At 39.6% G+C, this 22,000-nt stretch overlaps 1 protein-coding gene across 1 annotated transcript in view; it reads left to right on the forward strand.

The window, feature by feature from the left end:
* Positions 1–20,840, forward strand: part of SLC6A18 (solute carrier family 6 member 18) — a 45,027-nt gene extending 24,187 nt beyond the window's left edge. The window contains exons 6-12 of the mRNA XM_020976712.2: positions 6,931–7,043; positions 9,695–9,823; positions 12,513–12,669; positions 14,553–14,757; positions 15,944–16,103; positions 17,954–18,116; positions 19,652–20,840. Of these exons, the coding sequence (XP_020832371.1) occupies positions 6,931–7,043; positions 9,695–9,823; positions 12,513–12,669; positions 14,553–14,757; positions 15,944–16,103; positions 17,954–18,116; positions 19,652–19,837 (1,113 nt within the window). The 3' untranslated portion in view covers positions 19,838–20,840. The remainder of the gene's footprint in view (positions 1–6,930; positions 7,044–9,694; positions 9,824–12,512; positions 12,670–14,552; positions 14,758–15,943; positions 16,104–17,953; positions 18,117–19,651) is intronic.
* Positions 20,841–22,000: the final 1,160 nt, after the last annotated feature.

The following is a 22,000-nucleotide window of genomic DNA, read 5'->3' on the forward strand; positions in this document are numbered from 1 at the left end:
TTGTGAAAGAAGAAACAGATCAAAAAAAAACCAAAAATGAATAAAGTAAGTAAAAAAAATATGCTTCAATATGCATTCAGAATCCATCAGTTCTTTATCTGGATGTGGATAGCCTTTTCCTTCATCATTGCTTTGCTGAGAAGAGCTGAGTCATTCAGAACTGATCATCACTCAATGTTGCTGTTATTGGTGGACAATATTTTTCTGGTTCTGCTCACTTCACTTTACATCAGTTTGGACAAGTCTTTCCAGGTTTTTCTGAAATTTGCCTGTTCATCATTTCTTATAGCACAATAGTATTCCATTACATTCATATACCACAACTTGTTCAGCCATTCCCCAATTCATGGGCATGCCTTCAATTTCCAATATTTTGACACCATGAAAAGGGCTGCTATAAATATTTTTGCACACTCAGGTCCTTTTCCCTTTTTCATTTGGGATATAGACCTAGTAGTGACATTGCTGGATCAAAGGGCATGGATAATTTGGTTGCTCTTTGGGCATAGTTCCAAACTGCTCTCCAAACTGAGGAATGATTGGACAAGTTCACAACTCTGCCAACAAAGGCATTAGCATCCCAATTTTTCCACATCCTCTCCAACATTTATCATTTTCCCTTTTTGTCATATAAGCCAATCTGACAGGTGTGAGGTGGTACCTTAGAGTTGTTTTAATTTGCATTTCTCTAATCAAAGGTGATTTAGAGTATTTTTTCATATGACTACAGGTAGCTTTAATTTCTTCATCTGAAAGCTGACTGTTCATATCCTCTGACCATTTATTAATTGGGGAATGGTTTATATTCCTATAAATTTGACTTAATTCTCTATATATTTGAGAAATGAAGCCTTTATCAGAGACATTTGTTGTAAAGAGATTGTTTCCCAGGTTTCTGGTTTCCTTCTATCTTGGTTGCATTGGTTTTGTTTGTACAAAAGTCTTTTATTTTAATATAATCAAAATTATCTATTTTACATTCTGTAATGCTCTTTATCTCAACTGGTCATGAATTCTTTTCTTCCCTGTAGATCTGACAGGTAGACTATTCCTTGCTCTCCTAGTTTGCTTATGGTATCACCCTTTATGTTTAAATCATGTGTCCATTTTGACTTTATCTTGGTATGCCATGTGAAGTATTGGTCTATACCTACTTTGTGTCCTACTGTTTTCCAGTTTTCCCAGCAGTTTTTGTCAAATAGTGAGTTCTTATCCCAAAGGCTAGAGTCTTTGGGTTTATCAAACACTAGGTTAATATGGTCATTGGCTACTGTGTCTTTTGTACTTAATCTATTCCACTGATCCATCACTCTATTTCTTAGCCAGTACCAGATAGTTCTGACGATTACTGCTTTATAATATATTTAAGATCTGGAATAGCTAGGCCACCTTCCTTTGTATCTTTTTCACTCATTCACTTGATATTCTTGACCTTTTGTCCTTCCAGATGAATTTTGTTGTTATTTTTTTTTAGCTCCATCAAATAATTTTTGGTAGTTTGGTTGGTATGGCACTGAATAAGAAAAATTACTTTAGGCAGAATTATTATAATTTTTATTATATTAGCTTGGCCTACCCACAAGCAATTGATATTTTTTCCTGTTGTTTAGATCTGACTTTATTTGTGTGAAAAGTTTTTTGTAATTGTGTTCATACAGTTCTTGGGTTTGTCTTGACAGGTAAAGTCCCAAGTATTTTATATTGTTTATGATTATTTTAAATGGAATTTCTCTTTCTATCTCTTGCTGCTGGGCTTTGTTTGTCATATAAAGAAATGCTGATGATTTATGTGGGTTTATCTTATATCTTACAACTTTGCCAAAGTTGTTAATTATTTCAAGTAGTTTTTTTAGTTGATTCTCTAGGGTTCTCTAAGTATACCATCATATCATTTGCAAAGAGTGATAGTTTTGTTTCCTCATTGCCTATTCTAATTCCTTTTATTTCTCTTTCTTCTGCTATTACTATAGCAAACATTTGTAGTACTATGTTGAATAATAGTGGTGATAATGGGCATCCTTGCTTCACCCCTGAGCTTACTTGGAAGGCTTCTTGTTTATCCCCCATTACAGATAATGCTTGCTGATGGTTTTAGATAGATACTACTTATCATTTTAAGGAATGTTCCCTTTATTCCTATGCTCTCTATTGTTTTTAATAGGAATGGGTGCTGCATTTTGTCAAAAGCTTTTTCTGCATCTATTGAGATAATCATATGATTTCTGTTAGTTTTGTTATTGATATGGTCAATTATGCTGATAGTTTTCCTAATAATGAATCAGCCCTGCATTCCTAGTATAAATCCCACATGGTCATAGTGTATAATGCTTGTGGTATACTGCTGAAATTGCCTTGCTAGCATTTTTGTCAAAATTTTTGCATCAATATTCTTTAGGGAAATTGGTTTATAATTTTCTTTCTCTATTTTAGCTCTTCCTAGTTTAGGTATCAGCACCATATCTCGTTTGGTAGGACTCTTTCTTTGCCTATTTTTCCAAATAGTTTATATAGTATTGGAATTAATTGTTCTTTGAATATTTGGTAGAATTCACTTGTGAATCCATCTGGCCCTTGGGATTTTTTCTTAGGGAGTCCATTAATGTCTTGTTCAATTTCTTTTTCTAAGATGGGGTTATTCAGTCAATCTATTTCCTGATTTGTTAATCTGGGTAATTTATTATTCATAAATATTTATCAACCACTCAGATTGTCAGATTTATTGGCATTTTTCTAATGATTGCTTTAGTTTCTTCTTCATTGATGGTGATTTCTTCTCCCTTTTCATTTTTGATACTGGATATTTGTTTTTTTCTTTCTTTTTTTAAATCAAATTAAATCAAATTGTTTATCTATTTGTTGGGGTTTTTTTTCATAAAACAAGCTCCTAGACTTATTTATTAGCTCAATAGTTTGGTGGGTTTTTTTTTTAACTTTCAATCTTATTAATCTCACCTTTGATTTTCAGGATTTCCAATTTGGTGCTTATCTGGGGATTTTTAATTTGTTCTCTTTCTAGCTTTTTTTTTTTTAGTTGTATGCCCAGTTCATTGATTTGCTCTTTTTCTATTGTGTTGATGAGAGAATTTAGAGAAATAAATTTTCCCATTAGTACTGCTTTAGATGCATCCCATAAATTTTGGCATGTTGTCTCGTTGTTAGCATTCTCTTTAATGAAATTATTGATTGTTTCTATAATTTGTTCTTTGACCCACTTATTTTTAGGATTAGATTTAGTTTCTAATTAATTTTTAATCTATTTTCCACTGCCTTTTGCTGAATGTAATTTTTATTGCATTATGATCTGAAAAGAACACATTTAATATTTTTGCCTTTCTACATTTGATTTTGAGGGTTTTATGCCCTAATACATGGTCAATTTTTATGTAGGTTCCACATGCTACTGAGAAAAAGGTATATTTCTCTTTGTTCCCATTCAGTTTTCTCCAAATGTCTGTCATATCTAACTTTTTTAATATTCTTTTTACCTACTTAGTTTCTTTCTTGTTTATTTTTTGTTTGATTTATCACATTCTGAGAGGGGACAGTTGAGGTCCCCCACTAGTATAGTCTTGCTATTTCTTCCTGTAACTCACTTAATTTCTCCTTTAAGAATTTGGATGCTATACCGCTCGATGCATATATGTTCAGCATTGATATTGCCTCATTGTCTATGGTACCTTTTAGCAAGATGTGGTTTCCTTCCTTATCTCTTTTAATTAGGTCTATTTTTGTTTTTGCTTTGTCTGAGTTCAGGATTGCTACCACTGCTTTTTTTTTTTACTTCAGCTGAAGCATAATAGATTCTACTCCAGCCCCTTACTTTTACTCTGAGTGTGTCTCCCTGCTTCAAATGTGTTTCTTGTAAACAGTATATTGTAGGATTCTAGTTTTTGATCCACTCTGCTATCTGCTTCCATTTTATGAGAGAGTTCATCCCATTCATATTCACAGTTATGATTACTAACTGTATATTTCCCTCCATTTTATTTTTCCTCCTGTTTGTCCTTTCTCTCCTTTCACCCTTTCCCACCTCACTAGAGTTTTGCTTCTGTCTACCCTCTTCCCTGATCTGCCTTCCCTTCTGTCAGTCCCTCCCCTCTGACCTCCTTTCACTTAATCTCTTCCCCTCCTACTTCCCTGGTGGGTAAGATAGATTTCTATATTCAACTGATTGTGTACAATATTCCCTCTTTGAGCCAATACTGATGAGAGTAAGGTTCAAGTAATGTCTATTGCCCATCCTCCCATTTTCCCCTCCACTATATGTGCCTCTTCATGTGAAATAATTTAGCCCATTCTACCTCTCTCTTCCTTCTGCATGCAGTGTACTCCTTTTTCTTATCTCTTAATTTTTTTTTGTCATTTCCTCAAACTCATCTTATACCCATACCCTCTGTCTTTGTATGTTCCTTCTAGCTGTACTATTAGTGATACAGTTTTAAAGATTTACAAATATCATCTTCCCACAGAGGGATGTAAACGATTTAGCTCTTTTGAATCCTTTGCATTTTCTTTTCCCTTTTTACCTGTTTCTGCTTCTCTTGACTCTTGATATTAGAGATCAAATTTTTGGTTTAATTCTGGTCTTCTTCTGAAAGCTTGAAATCCTTCCATTTCATTGAATGACCTTTTATTCCCCCTTGATGCATTATGCTTAATTTCATCACGTAAATGATTCTTGGTTGTAGTCCTAGCTCCTTTGCTTTCTGGAAAATCATGTTCCATGACTTCTGATCTTTTAATGTTGCAGCTGCTAAGTCCTGTGTAATCCTGATTGTGTCTCCCTGACATTTGAATTGATTCTTTCTGGACACTTGCAGTATTTTTCCTTTACCTGATAGTTCTGAAATTTGGCTATAATGTTCCTTGGAGTTCTTATTTTGGGATCTCTTTCCTGAGGTGATTGGTGGATTCTTTCAATGCCTATTTTACCCTTTTATTCCAGGATATCAGGGCAGTATTCCTTGGTAATTTCTTGAGACATTGTCCAGGTCCTTCTTTTGATTATAGCTTTCTTGTAAGTCCACTGATTCTGACATTCACTCTCCTGGATTTATTTTCCAGGTCAGTTGTTTTTCCCATGAGGTATTTTATGTTTTCTTCTATTTTTTCATTCTTTTGAATTTGTTTGTTTGATTCTTCATGTCTCATAGAGTCATTAGCATCTACTTACCCAATTCTAATTTTTAAGGAGCTATTTTCTTCCATTAGCTTTTGTATTTTCTTTTCTATTTGGCCAATTGTACTTTTGAAGGAGTTGTTTTCTTCAGTGGATTTTTGCATCTCCTTTTCCACTTGGCCAATTTTACATTTTAAGCAGTTATTTTCTTTTCCCAAGCTGTTGACTCTTTTTTCACAATTTTCTTGCATTGGGGGGCAGAACCAAGATGGCGGAGGAAAGGCAGTGACTTGCTTGAGCTCTCCCCCAAACCCCTCCAAATACCTGTAAAAATGGCTCTAGACAAATTCTAAAGCAGCAGAACTCACAAAAAGACAGAGTGAAACAAATTTCCAGCCCAAGACAACCTGGATGGTTGATCAGAAAGGTATATTATGCCATGGTGGGAGAGGAACGTAGCTCGGCATGGGTGCGTAGGCCTTAGCAAACCTGGAGCAGACCTCAGAAGACATAATTTTCTTGCATCTTTCTCATTTCTTTTACCAATTTTTCTTCTACCTCCCTTCTATAATTTTTCAGCTCCCTTTTGAACTCTTTCATGAGTTCTTTCTGGGCTTAAGATCATTTCCCATTTTTCTTTGGAGTTCTGCCAATAGGTGTTTTGAGTTTGTGTCTTGATCTTCCCTGTCACCATAACAACTTTCTATGGTCAGATTCTTTTTGTTGTTGTTGTTGGGGTTTTTTGATCATCTTTTCTGGCCTTTTCCCCTTCTTTTAAATTTGAGCTCTGCTCCTGGAGTGGAAGGGGCACTTTCTCAGGTTTCTCATGCCATATACTGCAGGCCCTGGCTGTTTACCTGGTGCTGCCCAGATGTTGCCCTGAGGCCCATGGGGGACCCTCATGTTCAGTGCTGCACTGAGGGGGTGGGGTGGTGGAATGGCTGTTGCTGCTGGAGGATGTAGGGGTCTGGCAGCTTGCCTGGTGCTGAGCCGGGGTCCTAGTTCTGGTGCCTGGCATGCGCTGAGGCAAGTGGAGTGTTTCAGCATTTCTTCATGGCTGTCCTGGAGCATGGGGAGGTCTGGCTGCTAGAGGTTGTCCGGGGTTATGCTGAAGCACATGTCCATTCCTCTGGCTATGCTGAGGCACCTGAGGGGTCTTAGTGCTGGTGCCTACCTGCTCCACAGCACTGGGGCTCAGGATGTACCCTGGTTTGCTGAGGTGGGGCTTGCAGGGATGCTTCCTGTCCTGGACTGCACTCCCCTTTTACCCAAGTGAGACAGACCTTTCCTGCTGATCTTCCAAGTTTCTTGGGCTCAAAGGTTGTTTCACCCCACCTTTTTGCTGGTTTTGCTGTTCTAGAATTTGTTTGGGGGTGCTATTTTATGATTGTTTGGAGGTGAATATAAGAGAGTTACCACGATTTACTGCTTAGTCTGCCATTTTGGCTCCTAGAAGTCCTTTCCAGACTGCTTTTTAAAGCTGGCAGTAAAATTAAGCTAATTAGGTGCTGGTAAAGCCAAACTAGGATATCATTGTTTGGTCTTAGGTCTTAGGTGACAATTTGAACTTGATGGCTTTTGCAGATGCTTTCTAAAACCATCATTCTATTGGACAACCCATTTAATTTCCCTAAGCCTCAGTTTCCTCATCTGTAAAATGAGCATAAAATACTACATGCCCTATCTACCTCATAGTATTGTTGAGGGGCACAAACAAGAAAATATTTGCTAAAGCATTTTGCAACTATTAACCAATTTAAATGGAAATTATAACTATTTTTTTTATAATTGCTGTTATTCTTTAATTTCAGATGAGCATTCTCCAGAATCCCCGGGTATGGCTTGATGCAGCCACTCAGATCTTTTTTTCCCTTTCACTGGCTTTTGGAGGACACATTGCATATTCAAGTTACAATCCACCCAAGTAAGAAGAGTTATTGCTTTGGTTGTGGCTTGATAGCATGAAGGCTATAAAATCATCACTCCTCCTCTTGGTTCTTAGGGCACACTTCCTCCTGAACTTTTAGAGTGATAACAACCACGACATTATCTTCATATTGCACCATTCTTCAAAAGAAAACAAATGGCATTTCTACCAATTAATATTTTGTTTGTTGAGGCATAAGGAAGCAAATAAAGAATTTTTTTAAAAAGCCACCTCTTTCCTATGAGGCCCTGGAGAATTTCTTTAAAGGAAGATCTTTGATTCATCTCAGTGACTGATGACCTCTCTCATGGCCTGTGTCTTCCAAAGTTGCCCAACATGTATCCAGGAAGCAACTTAGACATATGGAACTCTAGCTGGGTAAAAAGTACAGGAAGTCACTGATTTTTGCCACACTTTATTCCTAGAAACCATAATGTAAAATGGATTTTTTCTAAAATGGCTCATATTTTCCCATAGGAACAATGTTAGAATTGAGTTTTGTGGTCCCCACACTGTATTATTAAAAAAAAAAAACCAATACAGCAGGAACAGACCTCAATCATATTTTAAAATGGTAAAAGTATGCTCTATACATTGATTATGCATTGATCATGCAAGTCTACTATAAAGTATTCACACAGCACATAAAAATACAATTTAGCTATGTAACAAATTTGATTTAAAACTAATCTGAGAGTTACAATAAATATTAAACAAGTCATCAGCAATAATTTTGGTTGAATTCCTATAACTAAAAAGGGCATTTAAAAATACTTTGCATGACCAGATCCCTCTTTTAAAAATTACCGATATAAAAATTAGTTTTACCTGTAATTGTGGAAAAAATAAAAATATCAAATCAGAAAAAAAAAAGTTACTCAGAAAAGTTTGATTTAACACTTTCTTTCTTCAATAAATTGTCCTCTAGAAAGAATAGTCAAGAGTCATCTCATTCCATTGGCCTTTAAGTTAGGTTAAGGGTTAGAATCACTTTTTGCAAATAGCCTGCAATTGCCTTTTTTATAAATAGGGGTAGTATATCTATAAACTATTAAATGAGTTGGTTATAAAAGCAAAATCTGCGGTATACAGAAAAAAGGTGCTAGACGCTGGGCAGACACAAAGTTTATATCCAACATTGTCCCTGTCCTCATGGAGCTTACAGCCTCCTAGGAAAATACAACCCACACATAAATAAGTAGAGTATTTTGTTACAAAGGCATCAGAGGTGCAAGCAAAATGCTAGAAAGTGGGGGAAGGTCGTTCTGGCTGAGGGATTAGGGAAAGTTTTATGGATGAAAAGTCATTTGAGTTGGGCTGTAAAGAATGGAGGGGAGGAAGAATTCCATAGCATTTTAACTCTAGAGAAGAAGGAAAGAAGGATTTTAAGAGGTGAAGATGGGGGAGCCAGGCAAGTGCTTTCCAGGCTAGGGAAGTATTGGAACAGAAGTATAGCACAGTATGGGAACTGCAGGTTCTCTGCAAAGAGTGATTCTAACACTTAACCTAACTTAAAGGCCAACGGAATGAGATGGCTTTTGACCATTTCTTCTTTCTAGAGGACAATTTATTGAAGAAAGAAAGTGTTAAATCAAACTTTTCTGAGTACCTTTTTTTTTCTAATTTGATTTTTTTTTCACAATTAAAATTGTTTACAGGGAATGAGGAGTTAAAAACGACACCAAGGTTGTCAGGCCAGGTTACTGGGACGATGGCAGTACCATTGACAATAACAGTGAAGTAAGAAAGAGAGGAAGATTTGGGAAGGAAGAGAACAAATTCTGTTTCTGATAGGTTAAGTTTGAGATGCCAAAGAGATACCCAATTCTAAATGCCCAAAAGGAGGGCTTGTAATGAGAGGCACTAAGATGTTAAGGCCAGGACTTAGAACAGTGCCTGCACATGGTAGGCACTTAATAAATGTTTACTGACTGATTGACCTCTGTGAACTCAATGCTCAAGCCGAGTTAGGGTGCTCCCTGCCCTCTGACCATAAGGCTGTTATACCTCAGGGCCTTTTCTTAGGCTGTCCCCCATATCTGCAATGCCCCTTCTCCTTTCTTTCACAGGAATATCTGCGAGAAAGATAGCATCACCATAGTCTTTAAAATCCAGCTAACAGAATCCTAAATTTTGGAGCAGATAGGAAGGAACCTTGGAGCCACCTAATCCAACCCCTTTATTTTACAGATGAGGAAACAAAGGCACAGAGAAGCTGTGACTTACCCAAGGTCATATGGGTAGCGAGTGACAGAGATAGCATTTGAACCTGGGCCCTCTGACCCCAAATCCAATGCTCTTTCTACTGTACCAAGCTGGTCCCCTGCTCACATGTTCACCTTCTTCCAAAAGTGTTCCCAGATGCCCTGGTCGTAAAACCCATCCCCATCTGAGTTCCCATGGCTCATTGTCAGGACATCTCCCATGCACTTATCACACAATGTGGTGGATTTTAGCTCTCTGTGTTGTTTTCTTATCCCCCTGTAAGCAACTTGAGGGTAGGAAGCCATCCCTTATCTGAATCCCTTTTCTCCTCCAATGACTAGCACAGTACTTAGTAAATGTCTGTTGTATTATCTTGTACTTTTGTTTAAAAAAACAAACCCTCTAAACATCAATGAAAATGCTTTTATTTGTTTCTTTCCCAGGAATGACTGTGAAAAAGATGCTGTCACCATAGCCGTAGTGAACAGCATGACCTCCCTCTATGCTTCTATTGCTGTTTTCTCTGTCCTAGGCTTCAAAGCAACAAATGATTACTGGGCTTGTGTGGACAGGTAGAATCTTATTGCAAACACTGTAGCTGGAGCAGAATGTTAGCTTTGTTTGTTTGTTTGTTTTTTTCTTTTTTGGAGGGTGGGGTGTGGCAGGGCACAGGGGAGGGAAGGATAGGGGTATAACTGAACTTTTCCAGGAGTTGGGTAATCACAAGTAATATAAATATTGCTAGTTATTATGCCTAAATGCCTATGTTTCATCAGCAGTGGAGCCAGGAATAGAATTCAAACTATTCTGACCCCAACAAAAAGCAGCTATATTGAAAAAAACTACAATTTCACAACTGTAATGAAAGATAGGGGCAGCTAGGTGGCACAGTTGATAGACTGCTAGGCCTTGAGTCAGGAAGAGTCATCTCCCTGAGTTCAAATCCGGCCTTAGACACTTACTAGCTGTGTGACCCTGTGTAAGTCACTTAGTCCTGTTTGTCCTCAGTTTCCCCATCTGTAAAATGAAGTAGAGAAAAAAATTGGCAAACCAATCCATTATCTTTGCCAAAAAAAATCCCAAACGGGGTCACAAAGAGTTGGGCACAACTGAAATGACTGAACTACAATGAAAGATAGGCAACGAGGAAACCAAAAGTCTTTCCTGGGATGCTCAGTATGCATATTCTATGTACTTGTAAAAGTGTGCTGTGGTCTTGGGTTGTCAGTCTCCAAGTTAAAACACTTAATTGAGGAGAAAATAACTATTTCCCAATGTAATAATGCTAGACAGAAAACTATAAATAAGACCGATAGAACAATCTACTTCCCAATAAATTTTGATGGGCACCAGGAAAAGAAGAACATGATATACAAGTATCTTAACCAAAGATTCATTGTACTTCATTGTACTTCCCCAGCAGCAAACCTGAAATTAAAGTAGGGCAATTGGTGCTCCATCCAACACGTGTAGAACCCAATGACGTTGCCGACACCCCTTTAGCAGCAAAGAAACACCTGAGCTTACCACCAGTTAGCACAATTACTTGGTCAAAATGGGAAGCTACTGAACCGCTGCTTCCTTCCTCTAAACTCATCCGATCCCCATCCCAGACTTCTCATGACATCCTCAGCAGGGGCCTTTTGGTACCTCCAGGTATTTTCTCCCGTAGGTCCAAATGTCCTACGGTCTATCCTACATGTGCTCATTAAGAGAATTTAAGAAGTTGGTTTTCTTTTATCCACTCAGCCTGTCACTTAGATGACTAGTTATAGCTCTAACTCTAGATTTGGCCAAGCAGGGTCAGCTGGGCTCCATAGAAGCTGATGGGCTGCCCCTTTTTCTTCCTCTTTGTTTTTTTTTTAATTTTCATAATCAGCATCATCATCACCAATATGAACCCCTTGGTTATACATGGCTTTCCTGATGTATTCATTTGAGTTTTTGTTTAGTCATTTTTTAGTTGTGTCCAACTCTTCATGACCCCATTTGAGGTTTTCCTGGCCAACGTATTGGAGTGGTTTGCCACTTCCTTCTCTGGCTCATTTTACAGAAAAGGAAACTGAGGCAAATAGGGTTAAGTGACTTGCCCAGGGTCACGCAGCTAGTAAGTCTGAGGCTGGATTTGAACTCAGATCTTCCTGACTCTAAGCCCAGTCTTTTATCCACTGCCCCACCTAGCTATCCCTATTCATTGGAGTCACTCCTCAGTTTTGGGCAGCAGAGATCACTGAAAGCCAAGAAAAACTTCCAAGCCTTGTTTAACTAACATTTTCCACCTTCTTTACCCCCCACTCAGAAAGAACTACTGGCCAGCAGAAAGAGATTAGCATGGCTGTGTTGCACAACCTGATGTTTCCTCTGTTCTGCCCCAGGTGCTAGTGATAGAATCTCTAAACTTGGAATTTCAGGCATTGTGCTAAGTCCTAGGGTGACAGTCTGAGGGTATGACCCGCTTCCCAGGACCCATCAAAAATGCCACCCTTGTTTGTGAAGGCTTATTGGCTCTGCTTTTCCTGCTTACCACGTGATAATTCAAAGGAAGGTGAACCTATCTTTGGCCCGACCCCTATGACCATTTTATCAGTCTTAGAAGAATTTAATGCCCTCTTCAAAAGAGAAAACCTACCTCAGAACAGAATTTATTGGATTACATAGTTAAGGCAAAGTTTCCTCTACATGTGACACAGATAGGTGATTATTGTTTTTGAGTCATTTCAGTCTTGTCCTACTCTTTATGACCCCATTTAGGGTTTTCTTGGCAAAGACACTAGAGAGGTTTGCTATTTCCTACTCCAGCTCTTTTTACAAATGAGGAAACTAAGGCAAACAGGGTCAAGTGACTTGCCAAGGGTCACACAGCTAGTAAGTATCTGAGGCCAGAGTCGAACTCTGGAAGATGAGTCTTCCTGACTCCAGGCCTGGCACTCTATGTGCCAGCTAGCTGCCCTAGACAGGGGATTAGGAAATCGAATTAAGTAGCACCTCCCCAAAAGAGACATTGATACTCCATCCCCTTTGCTGGTGTAGACATGGAGGTGCCTCACAATAAGATCTAAAGTCTGGATCTGGAGGAATTAAGCCCCATCTTGGAAAACTTACCCTAACAGTTATTTCCTAGAAAATGATGCACCCCTCCCATTGACCACATTTATAGTGGCAATAAACATCTTTCAAAGCTTCTGAATTCAATGACCTGCAAGTGATTTTGTGTACGCCGAGTAAAATGCTCACAAAGGCATCTGCTCCTCTCTCTGACAGAAATATCATCAGCATCATCAATGAGTTTGATTTTCCAGACCAAAGTATCCAGCGAGAGGACTACCTGGCCTGCTTCACACACTTGAATTCAACCCAATCAGGCAGAATGGCACGGCTCCAGCTGAAGAGCTGCCACCTGCAAGATTTTCTGGACAAGGTAGTGACACTCAGACCAAACTCTGGGATCAGTAAAATACAGTGTGGCTTAGTGGAAAGAGAACGGGATTTATGAGAGGCCCAGGCTGCCACAAGAACCATCTTGATACAGCCCTTCCCCAAGCAGGGTCTGTAAACTGCATGTGATTGAAGAAGAAAAGGCATTTAAGACTGTAGGACTTTAAACACAGGGCTGGAAGGAACTCTAGTGAACACCACCTCTAACCTTCTCATTTGACAGAAGAAGCAACCAGAGGGACAAGGACGAAGTTAATGATGTGACTTGTCTCCCTTCTCCCTCTACTTTTGTCTGAGACTCAGTGGCAGAGAAAGCACTCATGGCATATTTAGTTAAAGGGGATAGAAAGGCGATGAATTCTCCCTCTTATTTTCCATTAATTTAATACATGACCATGGTTAATTATAATCACTTATTGCCTCCATGTGTAAAATGGGAAAATCATGCTATATCCTCACTCACAAGGATCCCACCAACGTGCACTTAAGGGGCTTTGAAATCTGTGGGTTGGAAGAGCCACATTTCTCCCTGTTTCATTTAATTATTCCCACAAAACATCGCCTGCTGGGGGAAAAAAAATATATATATATATATATATATATATATATATATATATATATTTCATTCTACAATATCATCAAATTACAGCAGTTTTAAGTAACATCAGTGTAGATTCTGGCTAAGGGACCCCCAACTTCTTTAACAGTGTAGAATGTTCTTCCTGAATACCACTGTCAGGGGAGGAAAAAAAGAGAACAAAAAAAAGAAAAAGAACAGAAGGGAAGATGGGGGAGAACTGAGGGAGGGTGAAATAGAAAGAAGAAAGAAATGAGGATGATCTCATTGGTTTAAAGCTAAAAGGTTCACCTTCAAGGTCTCTTTTTCAAACCTCCTCATAGATGAGGAGACCATGGCCAAGACAGGTTAAGTGATTGCAGGGGTGGGAAACCTGAGGTCGCTGCACTTGGGGACCGAGGGAGCCACATGTAACCTTGAGGCCACAGGTTCCCCACCCCTGGGATTTGCCCAAGCTCACACATGGAATAAGTGGAGACATAAAAGAAAGAAGTATGTATACATACATTCTATGTCCAAGCAGGGAATAAAAAATAGAGGCTGAGGTCAGTCCAGACCATCTGCACCCTTCTTAGGCTGTCTAATCCTGGACAAGAAGATAAGTTTCCAGATCCCCTCCAAGACAAACAAAAAGCTTATCCTGCCATTTGAAGGGCTCTTAAACGGGTTTCCATGACTTTATTTTGAAAAAAAAAATTGATAACGGTCGTTGTTGTTGTTCAGTTGTTCCAGTCATGTTCTTTGTGACTCCATCTGGGGTTTTCTTGGCAAAGATACTGGAGTGGTTTGTCGTTTCATTCTCTAACTCATTTTACAAATAAGGAAACAAGATAAAGTGACTTGCCCAGGGTAGTAAGTGCCTGAGATTGGATTTGAACCCAGGAAGATGAGTCTTCCTGACTCTAGAACTGGCATTCTGTCCACTGTGCCATTTAATTCATTGCCTTTGTACTCATATTTTATGCATTTAGAAACATGATTCTGAGAAAGGGTCCACAGATTTCATCAGACTGCTGAAGGGCTCCAGGACACAAAAAAAAGCTGAAGAACCTCTGACTTAAGAGCCATAAGAAATCCCATCTCTGACACTTAGTACCTGGGTGACCTTACACTAGTTACTCTGGGCCCAAGTTACCTCATCTGTAAAGTGAGGTGGACTAGAAGACCCTTGAGGTCTCTTCCAGCCCTAGATCCCAAATCCTATCACTCAAATATGACTGTGAACCAACTCTCCCAAAGCCCAGGGCTCGACATGGCTGTGCATGTGTCTATGTCTGTGTGTTCCGCAGAGTGCCTCTGGTACCGGCCTGGCCTTTATCATCTTCACAGAGGCTATGGTGCACATGCCTGGCTCTCCTGGATGGGCGGTGCTCTTCTTTGGGATGCTGTTTTCCTTGGGTCTTTCTTCTATGTTTGGGAATATGGAAGGAGTACTGACGCCTATCCTAGATATGCAAATTCTGCCCAAGTCAGTCCCCAAGGAATTAATAACAGGTAAGTGAAGAATTAGTTCATTCTTTTTTTTTTTTTTTGGCTAGGCAATGTGCCCACAGTCACACAGCTAATAAGTGTTATGTGTCTGAGGCTAGATTTGAACTCAGGTCCTCCTGACTTCAGGGCGCCACCTAGCTGCCCCATTGTTCATTCTTAAAATACTCTTAATTACTCACCTGTTATTCTCCCTCCTCACTCTCTCCCCCACCTCATCCCCTCCCTCAAAGTTTACTTATTAGCCTGAGCCACCCCTCTCTATCTCCTTCCCCCTTTTCTGGGCTCCTCCTCTAATTGATAGGCTCAGTAATATTATAACCCTCTTAGGAGGGATAAGGGTTAGGAGATCTCTGAGCAGTTTTCACCAATATAAAAAGGTGCCTCTGAGTGCCCTTCCAAGTTTGGGCTTCTCACTTCATCTCCAGCAGAACTTGAGGTAGAGAAAAAAGAATGAGAATAGTCCTCTTCCCGCCTTCCCCCCCCCCATCTCTGGCCTAACTCCTACCCCTAATCAAGGCTGTGTCCTCCCATCTACTCAGTATTTGGGCTCTGGAGAAGTAGAATAGATGAAAAGAATAGGAAAGATGAAAAGGAAGAGGGGAAGGGAAGAAGAGGAAGGAAAGGAAGAGAGGAAGGGAAGAGAATGGGGAAAGGGAAGGAAAAAGGGAAGAGAAGAGGGAAGGGAAGAAAAGAGGGGAAGGGAAAGGAAGAAGGGGAAGGAAAGGAAGAGAGGAAGGGAAGGGAAAAGGTGAAGGGAAGAGGGGAAGGGAAAAGGGGAAGGGAAGAGAAGAGGGGAAGGGAATATGGGAAGGGAAGAGAAGAGGGGAAAGGAAAGGAAGAAGACTTAAAGATGGGCAAACCACTTCCTAAGGATTAGAGTTATCCCAAAGTAGAAAGGGCACCCTTCCTTCTTTCTGGAGGAAGTGGACTCCCAATCTTTGGGAATCTTTAAGCAGTCTGTAAACACTGGATGATGATTTGTCATGTGTGTTATAGAGATGATTCTTTTTGTGGGCATGGGCTGAAGTCCCTTACTACTCTGAAATCTGAGATTCTGTAAAAAGTGTTTTTTATATGCTTGCAAGTAGCAAAAAAGTATAGTTGCTACTGCCCCTGGATACCATGTCCCCTTCCCTCTTTTCTTCCCTTCCCTTCCACCCACCAATATAATTTTTTCCTCTTTTTTTAGCTGTGACATGCCTAATTTCCTGCCTCTTCGCTCTTTGTTTCACACTACAATCTGGCAATTACTGGCTTGAAATCTTTGACAATTATGCAGCTTCCTTGAACCTATTGATCTTTGCCTTCTTTGAAGTTATTGGTGTCAGTTATGTTTATGGATTGACAAGGTAACGTTAACCTGGCTTGGAGTTCTTTCTTCTTGTGGGGACTAGGGAGCCCTTTCTCAGTAATGCTTGAAGGGGATCTGAGATTAGGCCTACCAGCCAAACATCTGTCCTCCTCCCTTTGGTGAAGTGAAGGAGAGCCCAGGAGCAGTCCAGTAGAGGTAGGGGTAAGGAACTCAGCCAGTTAGAAATATCTCCCTCTAAAGGCTTCAGTGAGACTCTAATGTATACCCACAAAATAAAAAGACCTAGAGGAAGGCATCTAGCATATTAGGTGGATTTTCTGTTGGTCTGTAGGAGAATACATATAACCATCATACAAGATGAGAAGACATGGATGGATTTTGATCCATAACAGTGGAGGGAATGGTGGGAGTGTGACCATCTCTAAGGTCACACACATATTGAGATATTGAAATCTATAAGTGCAATGTTTTTTAATAACAAAAAGTGTTTATCAAAAAATATGAGAGGCAGAATGGTATAGCGAATAAAGAACTAGCCTTCTAGCCAAGAAGACCCGAGTTCAAGTCCCCTCTCTGACACGTCCTGGATATGAGACTCTGGACAAAGAACTTAACCCCTTAGTGCCCTAGGCAACTGTCTAAGACTATAAATTAAAGAGAAGATGCCTACTTGCATTAGAGAATTTCTTCATTCAGGAGTTCTTTCTACCAGTAAAACCACAGATCTGAAAAAAAAAAAAAAACAAAAAAAACCACACAGATCTGGTCCCTGTTCCTGCCCAGAAATATTATTAGCCCTAGGGTCATCTACAGTATCATTCTACAAAATGAGTGAATATCAGACTCTGCTTTCAGAACCACACATCTAAGGAATCATATTTTGTCCTCTTGTGTATGGCTGATTCCAATATGGAAAGAAAAGATCTATCTTAGGCATGTCCTGAAACCAGCTAGACAGACCTTCTACTAAGCGGTGTTTAAGAAAGAGTTAATATTATTGAAAATGTCATTTTAGTCATCCTGTTCTGTTACTTTTTGATTTCAGCAAGCAGTGGTACAGAAAATGAAGCAGCAGGGTTTTCTTTACAAAACAAAAATTAAAGTAGAGAGATTAAGACCACAGTTTTTGTTCAGTAAGACTGCATCTTGTCTGTTTTGCTTTCCATTGTTTAACTGTCTGGCGAGTGGTTTTAGGAAAACTTGAAGAAATGAAGCCAAGATATAAATAGGCTTGTTTATGTCTTCTTATTCCAATAATTAAAAGGCCAGTGAGTTCAATGGTTGAGGATGACCTTTGCTACTCAGCTTACATTCCCTCTACACCTTAGCAGAAGGTTTAATATTTCCATGAAGTCAAAAAACTCACCACCTGATAATCAAACATCCGGCATTGAGCCTTTATGAACTTAATGGGGCTGGTCCTTAGATAATATATACCTTATCACTGGCTTTGGTATTTGAAGTCATTCTATCTTGAAAGGGCTTGCCAAAGTATTCAATTTCCTCCCTGGAAAAAGCTTTCAGTACTTAATTTGATAACTTCATAGCCTATTTCTTAAAAACAGTCAAATAAAATATGGTTTTATCTATGACATATGATAGTCACCTCCCTAGTAATGATATAAAAAGGGAGAGGGAAAAGGTAATCGTCACTCAGAACTGCCAAAGCTGGAACCTGGAATATTTTCTTAATAAATATACAGGGGCAATTTGATGGGGTTTATTAGAATCTAGGGTGTTCATTCTTTGCCAGTAAAAAGGAATTGAAACATGCCCATGACATTCAGAAAAGATGATCCTGCTTAGAGAGTCTAATTGAAGAGACTCAAAGTCAGGGCTAGGATAGGAGGTGAGCCAAGAATGTGAACTGTTCTATTCATGTGGTAGGTTCTGTGACGATGTGGAATGGATGACGGGAAGGCGGCCCAACATCTACTGGCAGGTGACATGGAAAATCATCAGTCCTCTGCTGCTGCTGACCATCTTTATAGCCTACATCATCCTAATGATACTAAAGCAGCCAACGTATGGATCCTGGGACCCACAATATGTAGGTCTCTTTGTTTAAGAAATTCAGGGAGTCCCACCCATTCATCCCTCTGGGCCCAACAAAGAACCAGATTTCTCAAGTCTCTAGAATCAGTTTAAACTTTAGGGCTGTGGATATCTTTGGGCCAAAAATCTGTCTCCATAGCAACAAAGATCCAGAGAATCTATGAATTGGATAACCATTACCTAAATAATCAATTCAGATCAGATCTACCAACAGTATTAAGGCCCCAATCTCATAAGCTGCCCCTTCTTCCCCAAATCTTACTTGCTAAAACCTGAGTATAGTATATGTTTGGGCTCTCAGTAAGAGAAGAACAGTGAAAATTGCAAAGGCCAAGAGTGCAGTAATGATAAAAATGAAATGCCTTTATTTGAATAGAAAGAAGTTTAAAAAACTGTCATAGTAAGTATATATTATGGTATGCTAATTTTACATAAATATTTATCAGTGTTTAGTTATCCTTTCAAATGTGGTACAACAGATAGGGTGCTAGATTTACAGTTGGAGAATTGGGTGCGAGTCCTGAATCTCACTACTTGTGTGGCCACAGGAAAGAAATTAATCTCTCTGGGCCTCAGTTTCCTCATGTGTAAAATGAGGGGAATGGACTTTAGACCAAAAGTGTCAAACTCATAAGTAGCATGCACTTGCAAAATTCTTGAGCGTGCCAGAACCAGATTAAAATGTCACTGGGAAATATTTACCAAAATAAATGAAAATACAAGATAGATAATGTCAATTTGTGGCTTTCTAAGTCAATATGTGGTCTGTAGAGATCCATTTCTATTTGAGCTTGACACTGTTGGTCTAGACCATGCTGCAACCCCAAAGAATACATCATAATTATATAGCACTACATGGTTTTCAGAATTCTTTTATCTATAGCCATGCCTCATCTAACGTTGCTAATCGGTGCCAGAAAAACACGAGGTTAAATGAAATAATTACAGAGGCATATGTAGTCACCAGAATGACATTATAAATGAGTAATGGTTATGGGACAGTTTTCAGACTTTATGCTGAGGTTCAGTGACAACTCATCAATGATGTAATTGTAAAACAACTTTGGCTGGGAAAACCTAAATACGATTCTGAGGATATCATCTCATTTAAATTATGCTAATTCGACTCTCAAGGAGCCAATGCTATCTTGATCATAATAAGGTCCTTGCCCATCTTGCCCCTCAGATGAAGCTGCTTATGTTGCAGGGAGTGCATCCTTGGGAGGTCTTATCCCGGCATTTCCAATTAATGCACAGAAGTATACACTTTTCTTTTTCTTGTAATTCAGCTAGGACTCTGAGCTCATTGATCCCAGGAAGGAAGATGGCTGAGGTTCCTTCCACAGCTAAAGTTCTAAGTCAGCAAATAATACAAATCTAATTGCTCCAGTTGGTTGGAGGAGCTCTTCCCATTTTAATTCTTCTTACTGTCAATGATCCTTATTCAAGGAAACTCAAAACCAGCCCATGCCATCTCCCCATGCAACTTGGGGCACACCAGCAAGCTTTGTGGTTGTTCTATTCCTACAGGATGATTTCCCAATCAAGCAAGAGAAATTCTACCCTGGCTGGGTGCAAGTCGTCTCTGTGATGTTGTCATTACTTCCTTGCATTTGGATACCTGGGATAGCAATTTTTCAGCTAATCAACAGGAGGAAAAGAAAAGGGAAGAATTCATGGCCAGCACCTGATGGCAAAAACTCTATTAATCTGTAGGGGACTAAAGGGGTGATTCTATGTAAAAGAGGAAGGAAATAGGGGACTTAACGTCATAAACTGTGAATCTGGCTTGTCGGGGTTGTTTTGTCACTTGGACAAGAGGGACAGTATTCAGCATCAGTATGAAGAACAGTTTATTCAGTTGGTACCCACGACAACATTCTCTCTCCTAGCTCCAGAATATTCTACTCCTCAGCTTTCCCTTAGTTACTGGCTCACAAATATATTTCCCATTTGGATATCAATAATGCACAGCAGTGCAGTGGATAGAGTGCTGGGCCTAGAGTCAGGAAGACTCATCTTCCTGAGTTCAAATCTGGCCTCAGACACTTACTAGCTGTGTGACCCTGGGCAAGTCACTTAACCCTGTTTGACTCAGTGTCTTCATCTGTAAAATGAGCTGAAGAAGGAAATGGCAAACCACTCCGGTATCTTTGCCAAAAAAGCCCCAAATAGGGTCACAAAGAATCAGACGCGACTGAACAATACATACCAAAGGAAAGCATCCTGGCCAGCAAGAGAAATGGACTCAGCATATTCCCTATGTGCCTCAAAATGGACCATTTCAAGCGATGTCAGCTGCTCTATGGACAAGAATCTAGAACCTCACCTCCGCCACTCTCCTGCTCTCCTCTCCACCTGCCCCATCACTCACATGTTGCCCGTGCCTACCTTGTTTTCTATTAGCTTTACTACGTCTGGTTCCATCTCCTTCCTCTTTCTCACAAGCCATCTACTCACCATATGTTCTAAATTAAGCTCTATACACTTTTCAGGGTCTACTTCACAGGCCTGTGATCACACCAGTGTAAAGCTACAACAACAACAACAAAAGAAAAATAGAAAAGAAAATGTGTACTAAGAAGTTCAATGGTGAAAATGTCCTCTTGCTAAACATATAAATCAATATAATATTTAAAGATGGCAAAATGTCAGATGAAGGATCAGCCATGTTGCTTATCTTTAAGCCACTTCTCATGATTAAATTTGATTTAAGCAATATGGTGATTTGTCTGTTCTTTAAAGGCAGAAATCGCTGGAACCTCTGAAATGATGGACAAGGTTATCAGATGTATTTGTCAAGGTCACACCATTCATGAAAACTGTCTATAGTCCATACATGAATCTATTTACCTCGGAGCCTGACCCTTAGATCATGTCTACTCAAGAGAAAGTTGTACTGCTAGAGGCAGTCTCTGATCAGCAGACCTTGTAGATGCCTAAAAGAACCTAAGAATCCACTGGGCTTGGCCATCCTCAATTGTTTTCTCCCCTGTGGCATGGGGGTTAACCTACCCCCACCCTCTTCAAACACACCAGGTCCCTCTGAAAGCTACCCCAAGTCTGAGGCCCATTGTGGGTCAGCATCCACTCAGAATTGCTGCTTCATGAGCCTCTGCTAATGTGTTTCTTTTACTAACCAATTAGATGACATGTTAGTTTGAAGTAAAAGATATTTACTTTGACAAAATAAAAAGGTAAGTGATGAGAAATATCCCCCATATCCAGAAGGACACATTCTTCCACAGTGGATCATATCCCACATGGAAGAGGGGACAAAAGGAAGACATGTGGTCAGGGTAACTCGCATTCCTTGGTGGGCAGGGTTCCTCGCCGGAACACCTTTCTGCCTCTGCTCCAGAACTGCTGCTTGCTTCCCTACCAAGATGCCTATGTTTTCTGCTGAAGTCATTGGGCTGCAGGCCAGACTGTCTGCTCACTGGAGGTGCAGCCAACTCGGCTGGCATCACTATCGAGCTGCCCTCTGCTCCTCTCAGCTGGTACCTACCAAGCTGCCCTCTGCTTTTCTCAACTGTCATTTCCAGTGAGTTGCTAATGTCATGTGTCTTTTTCTAGTCCACAAAAGAGGAGTTCTCAGATCTTTTAGCAGAATGACTCAGGGACCATCTAGTTCTTTGGTCCCAGCTAACCAGCAGAAGTTCTCAGGCTTCATAAAATCTGTCTTTTGAACTCAAATGCTTTTGCTGCTATTCAGATTCTCATAGTCTAACGCAGTGGTCCTCAAATTTTTCCACAGTAGTAGGGCCCTTTTAAACAAAATTTTAGCAGATCTGTTGTAGTTGAATTTTCTAAAATTGTTTTTTTTTTAATACACATTAACAAACAACACAAAAAATACAAACTAAATACAAGCTTGTG

Source organism: Phascolarctos cinereus, unplaced genomic scaffold, assembly GCF_003287225.1.
Source record: "Phascolarctos cinereus isolate Bilbo 61053 unplaced genomic scaffold, phaCin_HiC Scaffold_4;HRSCAF=312, whole genome shotgun sequence".
In the NCBI taxonomy this organism is placed as follows: Eukaryota; Metazoa; Chordata; class Mammalia; order Diprotodontia; family Phascolarctidae; genus Phascolarctos; species Phascolarctos cinereus.